This window comes from Amia ocellicauda, chromosome 18 (assembly GCF_036373705.1).
Source record: "Amia ocellicauda isolate fAmiCal2 chromosome 18, fAmiCal2.hap1, whole genome shotgun sequence".
Lineage (NCBI taxonomy): Eukaryota > Metazoa > Chordata > Actinopteri > Amiiformes > Amiidae > Amia > Amia ocellicauda.
The window spans coordinates 1,247,169-1,267,408 of record NC_089867.1 but is presented as its reverse complement, the minus strand read 5'-3'; the positions used below and the strand labels follow the sequence as shown (position 1 = coordinate 1,267,408).

Below are 20,240 nucleotides of genomic sequence, written 5' to 3'. Positions count from 1 at the left end.
AGAGCTTTGTCCTCAAGCAAAACATTACTGAATGACTTAACCATGTCATCTGAGTAACACATTACAGATTACTTTTTTAAGTATTGATCAGACTGTGTCCATGGTTGACACTTATGGGGTGCCGTTTGTAAAAACAGCATATCTTAGGTTTAACTGGGGCTGATGGTTGATGTGCATTACTCATTATCCCCACAGACTCCGTAATAAATAATGCAAATAAAACATTTATTCCACTGATTGCACAGGTTAAATATTTACAGCTGTTCATAGAATTTTCATTGTAATCACAATAATTATTAACAAGTTGATTTAATAAATGAACACAGGTGTTCATACCATAAGGTTCCATAGCTAAACTAACTGAATATGTGACAGTTAATTTCATATATATATATATATATATATATATGCCCACAAGCCATGGAAAATACAGAAAGCTCACTCTCTTAAAGAAACACAGTACCACTAATCTAAATACAGACACAGAATAAAATCTATTGATTATAAATAATAACACGGGGCATATATTGGCTAATTGGCTATTACACAGTTTGTGTCATACATAATGTTGTGCATGAAAGTGCTTTTGTGCACACAATACACATTTGAACAATATCTGTGTAGTGCCCCCTAGGGGTCATGCCAAACTATGCCACCCTCTGGTTAATACAGGAGAAGAGGGGCTCCTGGGAAATGACAGTTTGTTTCAATTCAAATAAATGATGGCTAGTAAGGTGGTGTGATTTTGTTTAAACAAGGCTTTTATTGTTGGAGAAACACAGGGTATAATGGATAACAGATAACAACCTGAGTCAATCAGTAAGTGCTCTGCAGCCCACCATGCAGAGCCGCCCCCGCCCAAAGGCAGTTCAGCAGCCCAAGTGAGCGCCTCTACACCACGGGTGGACTGGAGCATAAAACCAAATAAAACATGCAGACAAAGTGAAAACTGAATAAAACATGTAATTTAAACAAAGTGAAAATATAGAAATAAACAATGTAATGAGAAGTGAAGTAAAGTGAAACTTAAATATGTGCATTAAATAAACCCAATAAAATCACCAGACCAGACACAGTGCAAAAGTGGACTCCCCATCGACCAAACAACCTCCCGGCCAAGGCAGAGACACACAGTGGATCCATAGAACACTAACCAGGTGGGCTAACAATAAAATGGTTTTATTAATAAAAGACACGATAATACCATTAAAAATCTCATATGAAAGGTTAAAAGGTTTAAAATATCTAAAATGCAATAAAAGAAAAACAAGAAGCCCACACTTCTACAAAACAAACATTAAAACATACATTGTCAATTACCATTTTAATAGAGCGCAGACTGTACTGCGATTCGTATAAAACAAAATAAAACATTTACCTAGGGTGAGTCATTGTAATCAATGAAGTGTGTAGGTTGAACAAAACCTGCGGCTCCCCCTGCAATACCAAAACACAATTTAAAAGTTTTAAAAGCATGCAGATATAAAACACATTTGTGCTGGGTAAACCCATGAGATGCAACCAGCTTACCATCAAACACAGTGTACTGATGTTATTTAAAAAAAAAAAAAAGGTGTGTTCGTGCAACACTCTCCCAGTCTCTCTTGCAAAGCCACATTGCCGCACTCTTAAGTAGATCACCAATTAGGCTTTAATATGGGACACCGGTCTCACCTGCTACATCTGTAATTAATTTCCTGGCAAAATGATGATAGAGTGTTTTCATTTCATCAGCAAAATGCGACTTTTATATTTTGTGCACAAAATGTATTTTTCCTTACATCATTTCATGGACATAATGCATACTCAGGTGTTGATTCCATCCACAGAAGGCATGCAAACCAATATAGTACACCCACAAACCAATATATTATGCATGCGAAGTTTTGAACCTATGTAATGAGGTTCACAGGGTATAATGAATTGCACGCAATCAGATGTATTATGGCATGTTTGGCCCCCATACTAAATCACATCTAATCATTGAATAATTCTCCCTGGTTTATTAAGTCAATTGAGACACCAGCAGCTTGTCCACCTGTTTCATCAACCTCTGTATATACCCCTTGATTCCGCACACACAATGCAGGGTCTTGTTTGCCCTCTCACAGCACTACTCTGCACTGTTTCCTAGTCACTGTTTTTTTTTAACCATCTGTGTTTTGACCCCTGCCTGATCTTTGTACTTTGCCTCTTGGATTTACTCTGATTACCTTGTTTGCCTGATTGTTTGATTCATCGACCCTGACCCCGACTACGTTTCTCACCTTGTCTATTATACACTGTTTGCCGAATCCCAGACCACTCGCCTGTTGAACTATGAACCGTTGATCTCTGCACTTGGGTCCTCTTCACTTCTGACAGCCCAGGAATATCCAGCCCTGACAATTATACAAGTTATCAACTTTTATTTAACATTTCTATATGAAATATAGAAGGATACCTGGGTCCATATTTTCCACCTGTGCTGACCCGTAGTTTCCTGTAACCAAATTTTAAAAACTGTGAAAGGCATGTGAGATATACACTCACCTAAAGGATTATTAGGAACACCATACTAATACTGTGTTTGACCCCCTTTCGCCTTCAGAACTGCCTTAATTCTACGTGGCATTGATTCAACAAGGTGCTGAAAGCATTCTTTAGAAATGTTGGCCCATATTGATAGGATAGCATCTTGCAGTTGATGGAGATTTGTGGGATGCACATCCAGGGCACGAAGCTCCCGTTCCACCACATCCCAAAGATGCTCTATTGGGTTGAGATCTGGTGACTGTGGGGGCCAGTTTAGTACAGTGAACTCATTGTCATGTTCAAGAAACCAATTTGAAATGATTCCACCTTTGTGACATGGTGCATTATCCTGCTGGAAGTAGCCATCAGAGGATGGGTACATGGTGGTCATAAAGGGATGGACATGGTCAGAAACAATGCTCAGGTAGGCCGTGGCATTTAAACGATGCCCAATTGGCACTAAGGGGCCTAAAGTGTGCCAAGAAAACATCCCCCACACCATTACACCACCACCACCAGCCTGCGCAGTGGTAACAAGGCATGATGGATCCATGTTCTCATTCTGTTTACGCCAAATTCTGACTCTACCATCTGAATGTCTCAACAGAAATCGAGACTCATCAGACCAGGCAACATTTTTCCAGTCTTCAACTGTCCAATTTTGGTGAGCTTGTGCAAATTGTAGCCTCTTTTTCCTATTTGTAGTGGAGATGAGTGGTACCCGGTGGGGTCTTCTGCTGTTGTAGCCCATCCGCCTCAAGGTTGTACGTGTTGTGGCTTCACAAATGCTTTGCTGCATACCTCGGTTGTAACGAGTGGTTATTTCAGTCAAAGTTGCTCTTCTATCAGCTTGAATCAGTCGGCCCATTCTCCTCTGACCTCTAGCATCAACAAGTCATTTTCGCCCACAGGACTGCCGCATACTGGATGTTTTTCCCTTTTCACACCATTCTTTGTAAACCCTAGAAATGGTTGTGCGTGAAAATCCCAGTAACTGAGCAGATTGTGAAATACTCAGACCGGCCCGTCTGGCACCAACAACCATGCCACGCTCAAAATTGCTTAAATCACCTTTGATTGTCTTGACCAGGACCACACCCCTAAATGCATTGAAGCAACTGCCATGTGATTGGTTGGTTAGATAATTGCATTAATGAGAAATTGAACAGGTGTTCCTAATAATCCTTTAGGTGAGTGTATAACCGGACATAATATGAGCACTATCTATCTTTTTAAGCACTTTTTAAATATTGATTTGGTCATGTATTATTATTATTATTATTATTATTATTATTATTATTATTATTATTATTATTATTATTATTACCAGATAATGCTAATGTGGTAATTACATCAATGTAATGTGGATTGGAGTCAAAAGAAAATAATTACCAATAGCACAGATACATTTAAAAATATAGCTGCAAGCAGCAATGCAGGGGGCCAAGTACACATCTACACAGTACCATCCAGTCTAACACATTCTAATGCAGTTCAATCCTGCAGAGTATCACACTTTATGCAAATTTAACCATTGCTGAAATTTGATAGGCTCATGTTGTTTCAACTATCATATTGCCTTTAACAAATCTGATAGACAACCTAGCCAAGGGCATGTGTACAAAATTTCACATCAATCGTACCTGTGGTTTCAGAGAAGACGTTGGAAAATTGTCAAAAATGTGTCACTTAAACCATATGGCTTCTATATTACATATGGCATTGCTCTACATAGCCGTCTATCACTGTATAATTTTTTTTTGTTTTTATCCACATTTGAAAACAATGTTTGAAAAATAATAATAATAATAATAATAATAATAATAATAATAATAATAATAATAATAATAATAAAAACTATAAGTTGTAGGCATCTTTTGAGGCTTCCAGGGGTTTCCTGTCAAAAAATATATGGTTTCAGACTCTTAAAAATATAAATCAGATGAATGCAAATTTTTAATGTAGAAGCCAGTAACAATCTCAAAAAATCAACTACCCATATTTGAATTAAATATATAAAAATGTATTTTGTTAGCAATAATATAAATAGCTCTGGTATCATAATAGATTAGTAAACATTCTCTAAGTTTTGTTTGTGTTCTGTTTCAAAACACAGACAAACCTTAAGTAGCTTACAATTGCTGCAGCTTTTCAATTTGCAGTTAACTTCTAAACCTTATTTAGTTGCTTACTTGGTCTTTCATTTGAGTGTATGTTGTATGTAATTCCAAAATGTAAAATCAAAGAATAAAACTAAGGGCAATGCCTGCATTTGTTTTCATTATAGTGCCTCACCGAGTATGTTTGTTTTTTCAGGTGTATCATTGCATATAAAACATCTTATGTTCACCCCTTCAACTGTCCTGTATACAGCAAGCGATTCTGCATAGTTCTGTATAAAGCATGTTACCTAAAGTTATGATTTCACTGAAAGAGAAGAACTGAAATTTGTGCCACCCCCATGTATGCATCGTTTTAATGATTTAAACAGGAAATCACACAGACGCTGCCAGCACATCTCACTTTTAAATAACATAATCACACACACCAAGTTTCACATCTGTCCCATTAGCAGTTTTGGAGAAGAAGATTTGTGTAGATTGTGCAAAATGTGTCACTTAAACCAATATGGCCACCATAGCATGTGACATATGGCATCCATATTGCATATGGCATAGTTCTACATAGCCATCTATGACTGTATGAAGTTTCATGACTTTTCATCAACGGTTTGGTTTTTATAGGCTTTTGAAAATAACGGCGAAAAATAATAATAATAATAATAATAAAATAATATTCCTAACAAAAACAATAGGGTTCCAGCAACGTTGTTGCTTGGCCCCTAATTAGCAGCAATTAAAAGTGTAAAACTAAGCACAGATATAATACTGTTTATTGGGTTGAGTATTTTACATTACGTAAATAAAACAATTCAATTTTTAATACTTATGATTAAAATCATTTAAAATATCAGTCATTAAAATCACTTAAAAAAATTTAAAATCTTTGTGATTTTAACACAAACTAAAACAATTAACTTTAAAATAAACGTGCTCAAATCAACAAAACAAACGTGATAAAAGCAAAAACTGCACACCAACAAAAGGGTCAAATACATTGAAAATAACTGAAAATGCATTAAACAAAATAAAGAAACAATTAAAAGGAAAAAATAAAAAACAAACAAAAAAGGTCTAATGCATTTTAAATTAAACCCAAAACGGTCAATGTATTTGACAACAAAATATAACAAAACTATATCAAAAAAACCCTGAACAATGTGATTTAAAAACAACTAAATCTTTAAAAACAATTAAGATTCCTTTTTTAAAATCTTTTTAAAACAATCATCCTTAAAATCTTTAAAAGATCTTGGACTCGGGCTCCAGCAGGGGGAACTAACCGTCCCCGGAGGTGGGTCCCATCATGGGATCCTGAGCTCCCCCAGATCTTGTATACGCCAGTTCTTGTAGGCTTCCTCCTTGCCCCTCTGATGGACCTCCAGATTGACATAGTCTCTTACAAACACCATGCCCCTCCGCGCGATGACGATCGGGTCCAGCTCCTGCTTATTGAACAAACAGATGTTCCGTCCCTCCCACAGTGCCTGCTTCACTGCGCAGACGACACGCCACCAGCACCTCAGGGTAGATGAAGAGATTCCCTTGGCCGGACCGTACAGGATCTGCTGGGCGGTCGCCCGCGCAGGAACGGCGAACCTGTGGAGGAACGGAGAAAACAGGAGCCAGACCCTGTGGGCGGAGGGGCACTCACTAAAGATGTGAGCCTCCGTCTCCTTCCCCAGGCAACCCTTATAGGGGCAGGTGTCATAAGGAGCTATGCCCCTTCTGTGCATGAACACTCGGGTGGGGAGACACCGACTCACAGCCATCCAGGAGACATCTTTCTGCGTGTTCGTGAGGCAAACGTGCGTAGCGTTAGCCCAGATAAACCGGCAGGTTTCGGGAGGGAAATCTTCTATCCGGCTGGTCTCCTGGGTAGATCTCATCTGACTACAGATGGTCTTGTAATCCCAGGAGGCCAGCACGACTTTATGGAGGCCTACTTCGAGCGCAAAGGCTCGGAGCGCCCTGTAGAACGGCGGGGGATCCCACGAGTGCGGCCTGGTGTTATCCATGGCGCAGAGGCCGAATGGTCTCAGGCTGCTGGCAAAATAAAAGCGGTTCATGAAACTCACTTTCTTGCCAGCAGCCTGGATGTTCTTGACCACATAGGCCAGCACAGATATAATAAGGAGCAATAATAGGGAGTTAAGTCAAATTTAAAAGAGCATTTTTAGGCTGAGGAGCAGGCTCTAGAGGCAGGGGAACAATGAGGGGATACAGCCAGTCAGGAGGGGGTGTATGAAAGTTTGGAGGTGGGTGGATGTAGTCTGGGAGACCATGTTAGATAAGAATCAGTGTCCTGAACTGGATGTGAGGTGATCGATTCCAAGTGGGGAGAGCAGAACAATGGAAGTGTAGGCAAATCAGGGAAGCTAGAACATCAATGGAGCAGAGTTCTGAGATGGGTGGGTTGCACACACCAGCCAGGAGGGAGTTGCATTATTCTGTGTACTAGAGTTCCAGGGCTTGGATATGTTGTGTGGAGCAATTGGTTAGGAAGGGTAAAATTATTATTATATATATGTTGCTCAAGAAGAATCATCAGGAGTTTGAAAATGTGGAGATAGGACTAGAGGACGCAGGGATACAATGTGATTCAAGTGTCTCATTTCCATTGCTGTAGCAGCTGGGCCTTGTTCTGTCCTTGCCCTGCTCCTGTTTCTGAACTTTTTGTAAAGCAGGTAGTGGTCCCAGAGAGATTTTCTTAAAAAGCACAGGCAGAGAACATCTCATTTATGTATTAATAGTGCTTAGTCAGTAAGAGCTAAAGAGACAACATTTTTTGAGGAACAAGTTACAATATGACAATACAACTCTTCCATGAGGAATTCATTGTATTTGCAAAATAATAATGTTTCAAGTAAAAACCATTAAATGCAGCAACTTTTAAACAATGGTAGCCTTTGAGCATCCATTATTATTATTATTGTGGTGTGTGGACATCACTACTGCTAATAGTTTATGTGCATCTCTATTTTCAGTTGGCCTACAAATTCCAACACAAGTATTTAATATGTGAGCAGGTTGGTGGCTTCTGAATGTTTCTAGTAACAAATAGATAAGGGAGGGGATGTGGGAGTTAGAGGGGGGTATTGAGTGAAAGATCTGTGCATCTTTTAGATATAAATGGTATGGAGTCATAGAATATGATGATGTGCAGTCAGAGTATAGGACGGGGTCCTGGACAGATCTTTTGCATATGCCTTTAAGGAAAGGGTGAGGGGTAGAGGATGAGCTGTGCCAAGTTACCTGGTAGGTGGAGGGTGGAGAATGGAATGATCAACAGTGTCAAAAGCAGCAGAGAGTTCAAGGATAATAAAGTGGAGAAAGAGGCAGTGTTAGCAGTTAGTAACAATAGGTTATTGTCATAACACCGGATCCCTGAAAAAGAAAGACAGTCATTACCGAATGGGAAGAGCCTTCTGACCCGTCAATCATTGAAAGCTTGTACTAAAGCTGGCCACGGGTTAGAAAGGGCGTTGTGAAGAAATCGATGTTGGGGTGTTAAGGGAAAGGTTCAGGAATTAAGTAAATAATGATTGAATGGCACAATGAACGCTGATTAGTGCACAGTATATTACATAGTGGAGGTATAAGCCAGGTAAAGGAAAACAATGGCAACGGTGATGAAGGCAAAACGCTGATTCAGTTTTGACAGCATCTGTAGGTAATATCCTAGTACTACCATTATGCAATATGTTCCATAAACCATATTAGATACTAAGCACAGGCACGTTTAATTTAGGGTTAACGATGTTAGTTTTTGGCTTGTATAATGTTGTCTGTATGTTTGCTTCAGTGCCATTAATAAAATCTGTCTCTGAGATTTTACTTTGGAATTGTCATTTAAAAACTAAATTGGGGTGGCAACAATAGGATCCAAATAAATCAACTTTAAACTCATTGTTTACATATTTCCAGAAGGCAGAAACATTTAAAAATTGTTATTGATTTCTGCAGCAATTTGAATATTGTGAACAAAAGAACAGACCTTAGAATGTGGTAGTATTTGTGATGGTTTATTTAACCAGCAGTACACCTCAACAGAACTGTGATGGACAAACACCAGTCACACAGGACACCATTCATAGGGCACAGGTAAATAAAACCCATGTGAGGATAAACATAAAAATCACTATACAGCTGGCATTTAAGAGATAAATAAAATTTCTTTTCAGCACTAAAATAATGAGCACACATTTTTTAAACTAGAAAAAAGGGAAATCAATAAAAAAATGAAATAGCATCATGCAGTTGTGCAGTACAAAATGTATCAAAGTTACAATACAAAAAGGTTCCTAGATTATACCAATTCTTAACACACAAATAATGTAAAAACGTTTAAAAAAAATTAAGGATTGTTTAAAATGTGTAATCCCATTTTGGCAGTCTTCAAAAACAAGGTTATTAAATGACATATCATTGTCTTGTACTTGTCTTTTACAGAAACACACTAACCATTTCCATACAATGCTTTTTTATACATATCAGATGATTTTAACTAATATCAAATACTGATTTAGCAATTAATTGACACTAGCAAATTACAATTACAATACCAGATAGCGGGTTTTTGATTGACAGGATTTTTCTTAAAAAGCAAATGCACCATAAAGTACTGGATTTTGACAGGCAGGCCAAAGTTTTGATTTGGTCTGCACCTAGTTTTACATGCAGTACACTTCCACAAGCTGTAACTATTTCTCATTGAATCAGTTCAGTTAAAAAAATGCAGTGCCTCAAAAACAACTATTAAATGCATTGAGGTGTTTCTTGGTGAGAGACAAGTTCTAATCTGAGGTTTTAACATCTACTCTCATGATATGGAAATCTTATAAAAGTTAACTGTATAACTTAACATACTGTTATATAATTTTTTTAACTGGTATTATTTTTAATGTTTAAACTTTTAAAGAGGCATAAATTCCTAATACGCCTCATGGCTCATTCCAGTGCATGCTTTAATACTGCAATACTGCAAAGTTTATTCAGAATCTTTGATCTGTATGAATTGGATCTATCATTTATGGAAATAATAAAAAAGTAATACTTAAAATTAGTATTATCGACAGTTTCCTCACTTCTTCTTGGATTAAAGCCACAACCAATTTCAAGTTTTTTTTAACTGCATGTAATAATGATCATTTAATAATCATCACTGTCTCAATTAAAAAACACTGAATAATTAAGAAGCTTAAAACAATAAAACCACAATGCAGTTAGTATACGGTATTCACCTTTCGACTTCTGTTTCAAGAGGTTCAACACACTTCAGTGACATACCTATTCATTTAGGGTACTGTACCATCAGAAAGTGCAATGCTACATAAAACACAAACACACAGATATATCACATTATTTTGGAAAAAAACTGTAGCAAATAACAAGTGTATAAAAAAGTGAAAAAATAAATTTACATTAAAAATATAGGTTTGCATACTTAATTTCAATCAGCACTTATCACACTACCACCTACATTTTCTGAACATTACCATATTTTCCTAACCCTTTTCTGCATAATCCAGAAAAGTGCTCAATGTGTGGACCAAGCCAAACGGGCCATAACTAGTGTTACTGAGGGCAAATTTGTAAAGACTAGAGAGCCCCAACGAGACCCAAACTTAAACCCAAAATCTCTGCCAAGAGATCATTGGCTTACTTTTTTTTTTTTTTTTTTATACATGTATATATGTTTATTTATTAATCAATGTTTGAACTAATAACATTAACAAATACTTTCAAGACTAGAGTTATAGAATAATACATATTTACCATTTCTTTCATGTAGAAATATCTTTCAGTCATAAAATATATATTACACAAAATATATATATTTTAGTGGAAAAATGCAGGAATCTACATTAAACTGGCTTGATCCTTAATTAAAAAAAAAAAACATAAGCAATGTTTTTAAAAAAAGTATTTTGTGTAAAAAAAAGAATAGGCTGCAAGTTGTATATGACTTGTAATTGAGCATGTAATCGTTATGGTCAGCTCTCTGAACAGTCCCATTGTCTCCAGCCTTTTTGTCCATGTTTCTATTGTTCTTATGATGTAGAACAGCCACCAATTCTTGTCACTTATTCTCTATGCACCTTCACAGCTTAGAGCTTGTCATCATATGATCAGTCCCATCTCATAACTTTCCAAAAATCCATGGCACCATCAAAAACTTGTACAATTTAGTGTTTATAGCCTCTCAATATTTGAACAGATTAATGAAGCCCTGTGGGGAAACAGGAATGCAGCAACCCTCTGTGTTGTTGGCTGTGCATGGATGGTTTGTGTCCTAAAAGCACAGAGACAGAGAAATTTGCAAATAAGAAGCTGTCACGGTAAAATAAAATGTGTTCAGTGTATTTAACATGGGGCAGATCCACTTCTATAGGAGGATTTTTGTTTGGTTTTATAACTGTACGAAAACATTTGAATAAGAATGTACAGTATATTTTCACATAGACATTGAACTACTAAATCTGTAAGTAGTCATATTTGCTTTGTCAAGAACAGCAAATGCAATGTTTTTGCCAAATAAAATGCAGAAGTCTATGAAAGACTGAATTATTTCCTTACAAAAAAATATTTTTAAAGGACTTATTTATTTTAAGAAAGCAACTCAAAGTGCTTGTAAAATAAAAATCTGAAATTATGTATATTTGGGAAATATAGATTTGAAAAAGTATCAATGACAGTACAAGAATTATCAGAATTGTCTGCCAAAGCAATTAGTCCAGTTACTCAGTCTGCTGACAAAGGCATGCAGTGCATTTAAAAAACATGATATCAATCAGTGTCATCTCTCACCTTCCAGAAGAGGATATGGCAGTGTGTGCAGAACTGCAATGTGTCACTGTATTGCTCCTTGCGGGGGTAGCACCTAGACAGCTTGAAATACATCTTCTTCCAGTCCAAATGGCCCTTGTCAGACATAATCAGACGTTTGCGGATCTAGGAAAGACAATACAAAAATAAATATTTTGCCAAATGTGAAAACAGTTTCAAAATGTGTATGTATTTTGTAGAATACATATGTATTTCATATATATTTATTTAGAAATTGAAATATATTTGTGCAAAATATTAAATGCAATAATGAAATCCTTGATGTACTGTTGATGTACTGTTTCTCTATCTGCTACCAACTATTTTAGTATTCAATAACAGGCATTTTACATACCAAAAATACTAAAATAATTCCAATTAATTATGTTAACAATGCCACTGACAAGATAAAAATCTATTATAGAGAAAATCTATTATAGTTTTGCCTAAAAATTGATAGAGATAAATTATTACATTATTACAGGGTTGTTTCAGTGAAAATATGTATTGCAGAGTCTGTGAGTGTCCGTCTTGGCAACACTGTTGTGAGCAGCAGGGGTGCTATCTACCTGGCGGTCAGTGAAGTGGTAATGGCACAGCTTCTTCCACAACAGCCGATCCTCACTAAGTACATTCAGGCCAGGACACACCTGGCCTAGGCTCACCAGGTCTCTGCCATCAGACAGCCTTTGCATAATGTTCAACTGGAGGCACATTGGCAGGTCTGTAAGGGTCAGGCCTTTTGACGTAGGCTGGCGAGGCAGGAAGGCAAAGACACGATAAGTCTCATTGATCTCTCCTAACAAAAACATTTACCTTTATTGCAGGCACTCACAGTAGCAATACCAGTGACATAATCTGAAGGTATAGACAGCTTTGACCCTTGCAATTCTTAAGACATTTTTAATGAATTAATAAATAAAAGAAATACAAACAATGACATAGAATTGCTCTCACCCTGGTGATCTGGATGTTGTTGAGCTGCTGTTGCCAGTGAAGGATGTTTTCCATGCGATGGACCCAGATGTTAATATTTCCCACCAGCACGGACTTCCCCATGTCCTGCACCAAACTACACAGGGACACATACAGTGTTTGTAGCAGGTCCTTAATGGCTCGGATGTTCTGCTGATCTTCTAGTACTGTTAAGACAATAACTCTGGTCAGCAAAGACTCAACATACTCCATCCATTTTCAAAACCGCTTATCCTGGTGAGGGTCGCGGGGGAAGCCGGAGCCGATCCCGGCAGGCATAGGATGCAAGGCAGGAATATACCCAGGACGGGACGCCAGTCCATCACTGGGCAACACACACACACACACACACACACACACACACACACACACACACACACACACACACACACACACACACACACACACACACACACACACACACACACACACACACACACACACACACACACACACAGGGCAATTTAGAAAAGCCAATTAACCTAACCTGCATGTCTCTGGATGGTGGGAGGAAACCGGAGTGGGCTCAACATACTCAATTTATGTATTTTGGGTTAAAATGTCCATAAATAGTCATACTAGTTCATGCTAAAAAAATACATTTATTTCTATACATAAAGAGTGTATTTTTGTAGTTATGTATGAATACTGCATTAAGAAATGAAAGATAACTGCATTTATAACTTTAAAGTACATTAATGTCCATTTGCAAAATATTTCAGTTGCAAAGACATTCTCAAAACACAGCATGTCTGGCTGAGGGCCAGTGAGAGAGTAAGCAGCAGTGCCAGCATGTCAGGTACTTAAAACAATGCCAGATGTGAAGGCAGAAAAGAAAACACACTTATTTTTAAAACATAAATTCAATGCCACTATGAGAAAGATACAGTGGTAAACACTGAGGCTGATTACTTTTAATGTCAGAACATATGGTAAATGGATACAAATAGTAATGCTACCCTGTGCTTACCCAGTTTTTATGTCTTAAAATAAACATTTTGTTCTTGACCATATACTTTATTTATTTATTTTATTTGAGGTAAAATATGTGCATTCAAAGAATTCAAGTTTATAAAGATAATGGTTACAAAAAGCACTGAATCACAACTATTAAAATTAAAAGAATTACAGTAAGGGTCCAAGTCATTTTAAGCATATAGATTTGGTGTAAAAGAATGTGACATTATATATATATATATATATATATATATATATATATATATATGTGTGTGTGTGTGTGTGTGTGATGGAACTAAATGTGTTAAGCATCCTGTGCTCTTTGGCAGAACAAAGTGGTTTCAAAGTCTTGATCAACCACTAGGTTGTAAAACTTTCCAAACACCCTCTCTTTGTTTAGTCAAAAGAACACTTTGTTTACAGTATGACTGGAATCCTTGTTTGCTCACAAATGTAATTCTTTCCACAAAAGGCAATTATAAAATTCCTCTGCTAAATGTGGTCGAGCATTATTAAGTGAATTTCTTGAAGGTCCCAGTTCTTGCCAACAGTTTCATGCACTCAGCAAGAGATGAATGTTAGCTCTCACCTTTCTGAACTACTTTCTCCAGAATGTTCATGTAGTTCTTCTGAGCCACTCCACTCAGTGACGTCAACTGAGATTTCGCAATCAGCTCCAGCAGCTAGAGAAAAATACATAAATATAAACCTGTCAGCTTTCCAGACACTCTGTCCTGCCATCAGTTAAGTTGTGATTATGCTGCCCTGAAGAAAAAAGGTTTTATTTTGAAACAAAGGCTAGTCTGGATAGGTTCAGAAGTAGAATGTTTTTTATACTAGGTCCAACAATGATAATAAAAAACAAGAGGTGTAAAGGCAGTTATCCACTTTTGACCTGTGACTGGCTTGCCACTGTTGACATATGTTAAGGTCACTCATCCCCTTCCAATATTTTAATCTACTGGGTGTTTCAGATACTTTACAAATGAATTAGATTTAATATCCTCATGGACTAACTTGTACATTGTAGTTCCTGCCATTATAACGTCTTAATATTTCTTTGGTGAGCAAACTGTATGTTTCAGGACGGACACAAAATCCAGAAACTATCACGTTTAAAGCCTGTGCTTTGATCACATATAAAAACTAATGTCAGGTGATAAGGAGCACCTCATAGGAGGTTACTTTGTGCTAGCACAGCATTCTGAGGCAGGCATGAGTGGCATGTAACTGTTGAGCCACTGGCCCTTCATCCTGCATAGTGACATCATGGAGAAAAACTGTGCCTGCCACTTGGCCTGTTGCTCAACACTGCCCTGAGCATGTGATTATTATCAGCACCCCTGCAAAACAGTCCCTGAGAGTCACTTCCGAGTCTACCAAATTATTATTATTATTATTACTATTATTATTATTGACTATTGACTATTACTGAATATTGTTGACATTTTTAATATCCATTTTATATTAGAATGGCTTCTGCAAAAAATACTATAACCTACATAGCGGAGCAACCAGCATAGTTGATTGTTGTAAAAAGCAGAACTTGGCAGGAAAATTCAGAAATACTACTGTCACTATACTCTGGCAACACAGGCTAAAATGATGTGAAGTCAGAAGACTTGCTTGGAAGTCCCCATTACTGGCAGAGACTGTGAATCATTTGACTTGCTGGTCCTGTTTCATGAGCCCTGGTCTCATCTCCCTGCTCAGCTGTTAACACAGGCTGCTAATGGACTGGAATAACAGTCACTTGTTTATCCTCGCTAACCTATTTTTATAATAACCTATTTTATTATAACCTTTTTTATAATTACATATATTCATCTTTCATTTTGCTAGATTTTTTATTTTTATTTTCAGCAAAAGCATCAATAAAATTTGTATAAATTAACATTCTCTAGAATCTTGTGTTTGATCTTTGTTTCTGGAACTCAGCTTCTGCTTTATGCTGCTATGTAAAAGCTTAATGCTCAAGCTGCAATATAAATCAGTAAGAAAAATAAACCAGCAGACTATCACTTGGTGGAAGATTAGAGTTATAACAAATCTGACCCTCACCTCCTCGTCTCATATTTACATTGAAATACTCTACCTACTCCAACTAGAGATTCTCTAAAGTCTAAATGCCAACCAAGAGGGACCATGTATTTGATCTGTAATTCTAGACTGTATTGCACTTTTATAATGCTCTTATGTTTTGTAAATCTCCCTGGATAACTGCATCTGCTAATAAATAAATCATAATCATAATCATAATCAAAATAATGTACTTAGTGACCTTGTCTTGAGACCTGAGGTTAGGATCTTGCTTTTGGGACATGAGTTGGTGTTAAGCCTATATATATTAAATGTAAAAGGTGATTATCATGAATTTATAGGCTACTTCTCATTACTACACTCAAGTTACAGATGAATAAGTAGCATGAACCTTTACTTACCCTCACTACATAATTGAATCGCCTGGAATCCATAATTGCACTAGAGAAGTCTAATCGGTTGAATGCTTCTCCCAGAGTACAGTAGCCATGACGCTGGGGACAAATGGAAAAAAAATAATCTCCTGTTAATTTGAGTATATATGTACATAACCTTTGATTTTATAATGCTGTATTGCGACATTACCTCTTTTGTACTTCCTTTGTGAACATATATCCATTTATCCCGATGGAAATCTGTAGGGAGGGGCATTAAAGTGTATTTTGGTGAGATTCAGGTATTTTAATGCGAAGGTCTATTTTTAGAAATTCATAGGACACAGTAATTTCACACTTACAAGGAATCTTTGTGTTGTTATTCAGAAGGTCTTTCTTGCGTTTCTTTGCAGCCACATCATAATTCATAGCAAGAAATATATTTTCTTTATAAAACTCCTCACTTTTACAATAGCTGGAAAAGACCATTATAATAGTTAGTATATTATGTAGTTCACAGAGACATTCAACAAGAAAGACTTTGATGACCAAAGTGGATTACATGCTGGGTAGATTATAGCTGAAAGAAGATGGTGTGCATTTTTTATGAGATTTGAGATGGTTAGGTTTCATATGACACTGTAGGCCACATATGTGATGTTTGCATATACACATACGTTTTTCAAAGTAAAGTGTTTGTCTTCCAGTACTAAAAAAAAAAAAAATCCCTTTGCCTCCATCACATCTGAACAGGTTATATCAAACTTGAAGTTAGTTCCCAAGACCACGAAGGAATTCCTCATAGGAAACTTTAAAGTCACTTTTTAAGCAGTTCATAAACCATTAATCTATGAATAGTACAAACAGTGGGAGGATTAATAGGCATCTGCTGGGTATAGCTTTAAAAAAAATGTTTCCAAAATAAAGAGACTGAATAGATTAGAGATGGTGGATAGTGTTTATGTAAAATGATACAGTGCAGAATAAAATATAACGTTAAAGACAATATAATGTTATTATTTTGTAATGCCTGCTTGGAACGATAGATTATTCGTTTTAATTATTTTCCTGTGTAGGCAAAATACACAGGTAATTTTGAAACAAAACATGTATAATTAAACCTGCCACATACAAATATACCTGCTCTTTGCACAGTATTGTCCACTGAAGCCAAACTAACTTATTGGAAAATCACAACAACAGAACGTGCTCGATTTTAGATATTGGTTAGCCTATTCAATATTAATATATTGATATTGTTTTGATCAATATTTTTTGACAATAATATTAACCGAGAATCTAAAAGCCTACCTTTCATTAAAAGTATGCTTATTTAAATAAACAATGTACATTTGATCAGACTAACCATGTAAAAATAGATATCCCTGTGAAAAACTGCAGTTAATAGCAGCTGAATTATAACGGGTTTTTGTTTGTTTGTTTGTTTTTTACATAGGAATTCATCATACAGTCGTAAAAGCTTTTAATTTATTTTGACTTCTTAGAAACAATATCGACTAACCTCTTTAATTCAGCAACATTGTTGTTTTTCTCATCTGAGTATTTTTTCCAGCCTTCTTCAGTTTTAACCCAACTCTGTCCTGGGGATCTCCAGTCCTGTCCTAAAAATGGCATCTTGGAAGATTTCAAATTATAAAAGAAAAACTATCTATCACCTGAGTTTCTAAATTAAAAATACTGTTTATTTGGTTTAGTATTTTAAAAAAGGTTTTGTTTCGCTTGGATTTTCTCTTCCTGCTCTCTGTGCTCTGCTGCAGCTCAGTGAACGCAGTTGTATTTATAGCAGCCTGCGAAGTTACCGGAAATATTTACAATCCCGCCCCTTTTGGAAAGACTTTCACAGCACGTGGCTTTGTTTACCATCTTGTTCTTGGTTGCAAAACTTTCAGAAACAGCACTATCGCTTTACTCTCAACTTTTAGCGTTCTGCAGCTTGTGCGGGAATTCCGTTTAGTTTTTAATATCTGATAATCCCCTTATATCCTTTGTGAAACATTTTATTTTGTCGCTTATGATTTGCAAAAACATTCTACCTAAAACAACAACAGTAACACATAATTTTAACAGATTTGTTTTTGTGCCATTCTAGACACTTCTCCAACAAGTTAAAAATAAGTTCTGGCTCTTTGCCTGGGTTATACTTAGATGTCTTGAACATTGGATCAACTAGTTGTTATATTTGTTAGATGCTGTTTCTTTTATTATTTGTACTAATACAGGGTGCATTGCTACTAACCTCTATACAACTAGGCCTATATATTTCCTGGGGCATCTGGAAAAGTACAATATAGTACCATTGTAGCTTTGAAGTTAAAGTATTAGATTTTAAGTAGGCCCTTTCAATATACATCATGGTAAATATTAAAATGTTCATGTCATATTTGTTAAATCCCAAAATGAAACCTTACACAACTTTGCCAATTGAAATGTGTGAACTGGGTATTTAAAAAAATAAACAGCTTCAAATATCTAAATATAATGATCCTCAATAGCACCTCAAACTATTCTTAAATAAAATACTTTTTCCATATTTTATAATAGTATTTGAGTATGTATAATAATAATATTTAATACATGGTACATTATATCTTTCAATTTACAGTACTGTATGCCTTTATGTTTATATCATAGAATATACCAGTTTATATCAAAACAATTGTTTGAAAATGCACCTTTTAATAACTCCTAAAATGCCTTCTTCCATTTGTGAGTTTAGAGTTAATATAATTTTTTAGCAGAAAATTATACTAGCATTTAGGCTAACCATGTAAAAAAAAGAAAAAGAACATTGGCAACTGGATTCACAGCTTTGTTTCTCTGAACAGCTTTTTAAAGGAGCACAGAGAACTCAGTCTCTGTCTAGACTACTGATCAATTACTTTTCACTGGTGGTAACAGGGGCACCCCTATATATGTTCTTGCCCCCCGTGACTGGCTTCTCCAATCATGACACCCGGGATAACCTACGACCCTGGAAACCACAACAATTCCCCCCAACAATCAGATCCCCAAACAAACTGTGCCACCCCCCACACAAAACTGACAGACAGACACACAACAAATTGCAGGCCCTCCACATAACAGTCCTAGATCTCTACACTGCCCCCCATCAGTCTTTTGCCTCTGGCAACTGTCTCTGCCAGGGGGAACTGCACCGTGGGCCTGGAGAAATGGATGGCAAACAAGGGGCAAAGTCCAGCTTAGCATCCCCACCGATGTACTTACACCTGGGCCCTGTCCACTTATAACCTCTTCTCCAGCTCGCCCCTGGCTGGTATTCAGTATTTGCCCAGCGTCAGCTTCCCAGCAAAACTTGACCATTTTCAATTTTTCAACTCGGTAAATTTTCTCCCTGTGGGCTGGTCTGAAATCAAACACTGCTTTGCAACCTCTGGCCCCCCTTTGCTTCAGATCAGGGCCAGCCCTAGTCTTTTGCGGGCCATAGGCAGGAAAAACTGAAAAACATACATTCAAAATGTTCGAAAAGTATTTTCTTTATGGCGGAGAGAAAATGTTTAGGTAAAACTAAGACACAAAAACATTTAAATAGTGCACATCACAGAACATTTATTGCAGTTTGAAGTACCTGGGAGCCCAAGCTTGGGCGCAGCCAGTCCGCCACGTTGAGCTGGTAGAACCTTGTGAAGGTCTGATGACCGGACCAGGTCGCAGCATTGCACAGATCAAAAGTGTGGCACCGTAAAAAAGAGCCCACGATGTGGCTTGTCTCCTCGTTGAGTGCGGTGAGATGTATTAAGGCATGGGAACATTAGCAGTCTCGTAGGTAAGCCGGAGGGAGGTGGAACCATAGCAGACAAACAGCTGGTCAGATTTATTGGATTGGTGATGACTTCCCATCTGTGTGGGCATTCGAGGGGGGAGCCAAGTTGCAGATTGTTCCTGATTTCTCCACCAGGACACTGTCTGCCAGCAGGTTGAGGTCACTGTCAGTGGGTGGTGTTTGTGTCTCGCTGGGTGTAGCTTGTGGGCGTTTACCCAGCGTTGTAATGGGTGCATGTGCATAAGGCCCAAGGGAAGAATATTCGAGGCGACCGCCATCAGCCCCAACAGTTTTTGGAAGTTGACCAGCTGAAGAGTCGATGCCCTTCTGAATAACGCCAGGCATTTCTCCAATGACTCGATTCTGTCTCTGGACAGGTAGACAAGCATTTTTTGAGAGTCCAGCTTCATTCCCAAGAAGCCCACCGTCTGTGCAGGTTCAAGGGAGCTTTTCTGTATGTGAACTGTGAGACCCAGTGCAGTCATGTGATGTATGAAGTCTGGAGTCTGCACACACCAGCCAGTTTTCCAGGTAGTTCAGGATTCTTATCCCCTTTGTCCTGAGGGGGGGCAAGGCTGCGTCCATGCACTTCGAGAATGTGCGGGGGGCCAGTGAAAGGCCGAATAGCAA

At 37.4% G+C, this 20,240-nt stretch overlaps 1 protein-coding gene across 1 annotated transcript; it reads right to left on the bottom strand.

The window, feature by feature from the left end:
- Positions 1–8,643: 8,643 nt before the first annotated feature.
- On the bottom strand, positions 8,644–17,588 carry fbxo32 (F-box protein 32). Its single transcript, XM_066690909.1, has 9 exons — positions 17,331–17,588; positions 16,171–16,283; positions 16,020–16,069; positions 15,836–15,928; positions 13,984–14,077; positions 12,420–12,604; positions 12,032–12,214; positions 11,445–11,588; positions 8,644–10,929 (listed from the first exon to the last, which is right to left on the bottom strand). Exons 1-9 carry the CDS (start codon positions 17,441–17,443, stop codon positions 10,840–10,842), a joined length of 1,065 nt encoding a protein of 354 aa, XP_066547006.1. The 5' UTR covers positions 17,444–17,588; the 3' UTR covers positions 8,644–10,839.
- Positions 17,589–20,240: the final 2,652 nt, after the last annotated feature.

Bases quoted from the DNA above. Each gene is read 5' to 3' on its own strand.
- fbxo32 (XM_066690909.1), bottom strand. From the start codon at position 17,443: ATGCCATTTTTAGGACAGGACTGGAGATCCCCAGGACAGAGTTGGGTT. The intron at 14,078-15,835 runs GTAAGTAAAGGT...ATTTTTCTCTAG, and splicing joins GATTCAATTATGTAGTGAGG to CTGCTGGAGCTGATTGCGAA. The intron at 12,215-12,419 runs GTGAGAGCAATT...CTGCCTCGCCAG, and splicing joins ACAACATCCAGATCACCAGG to CCTACGTCAAAAGGCCTGAC.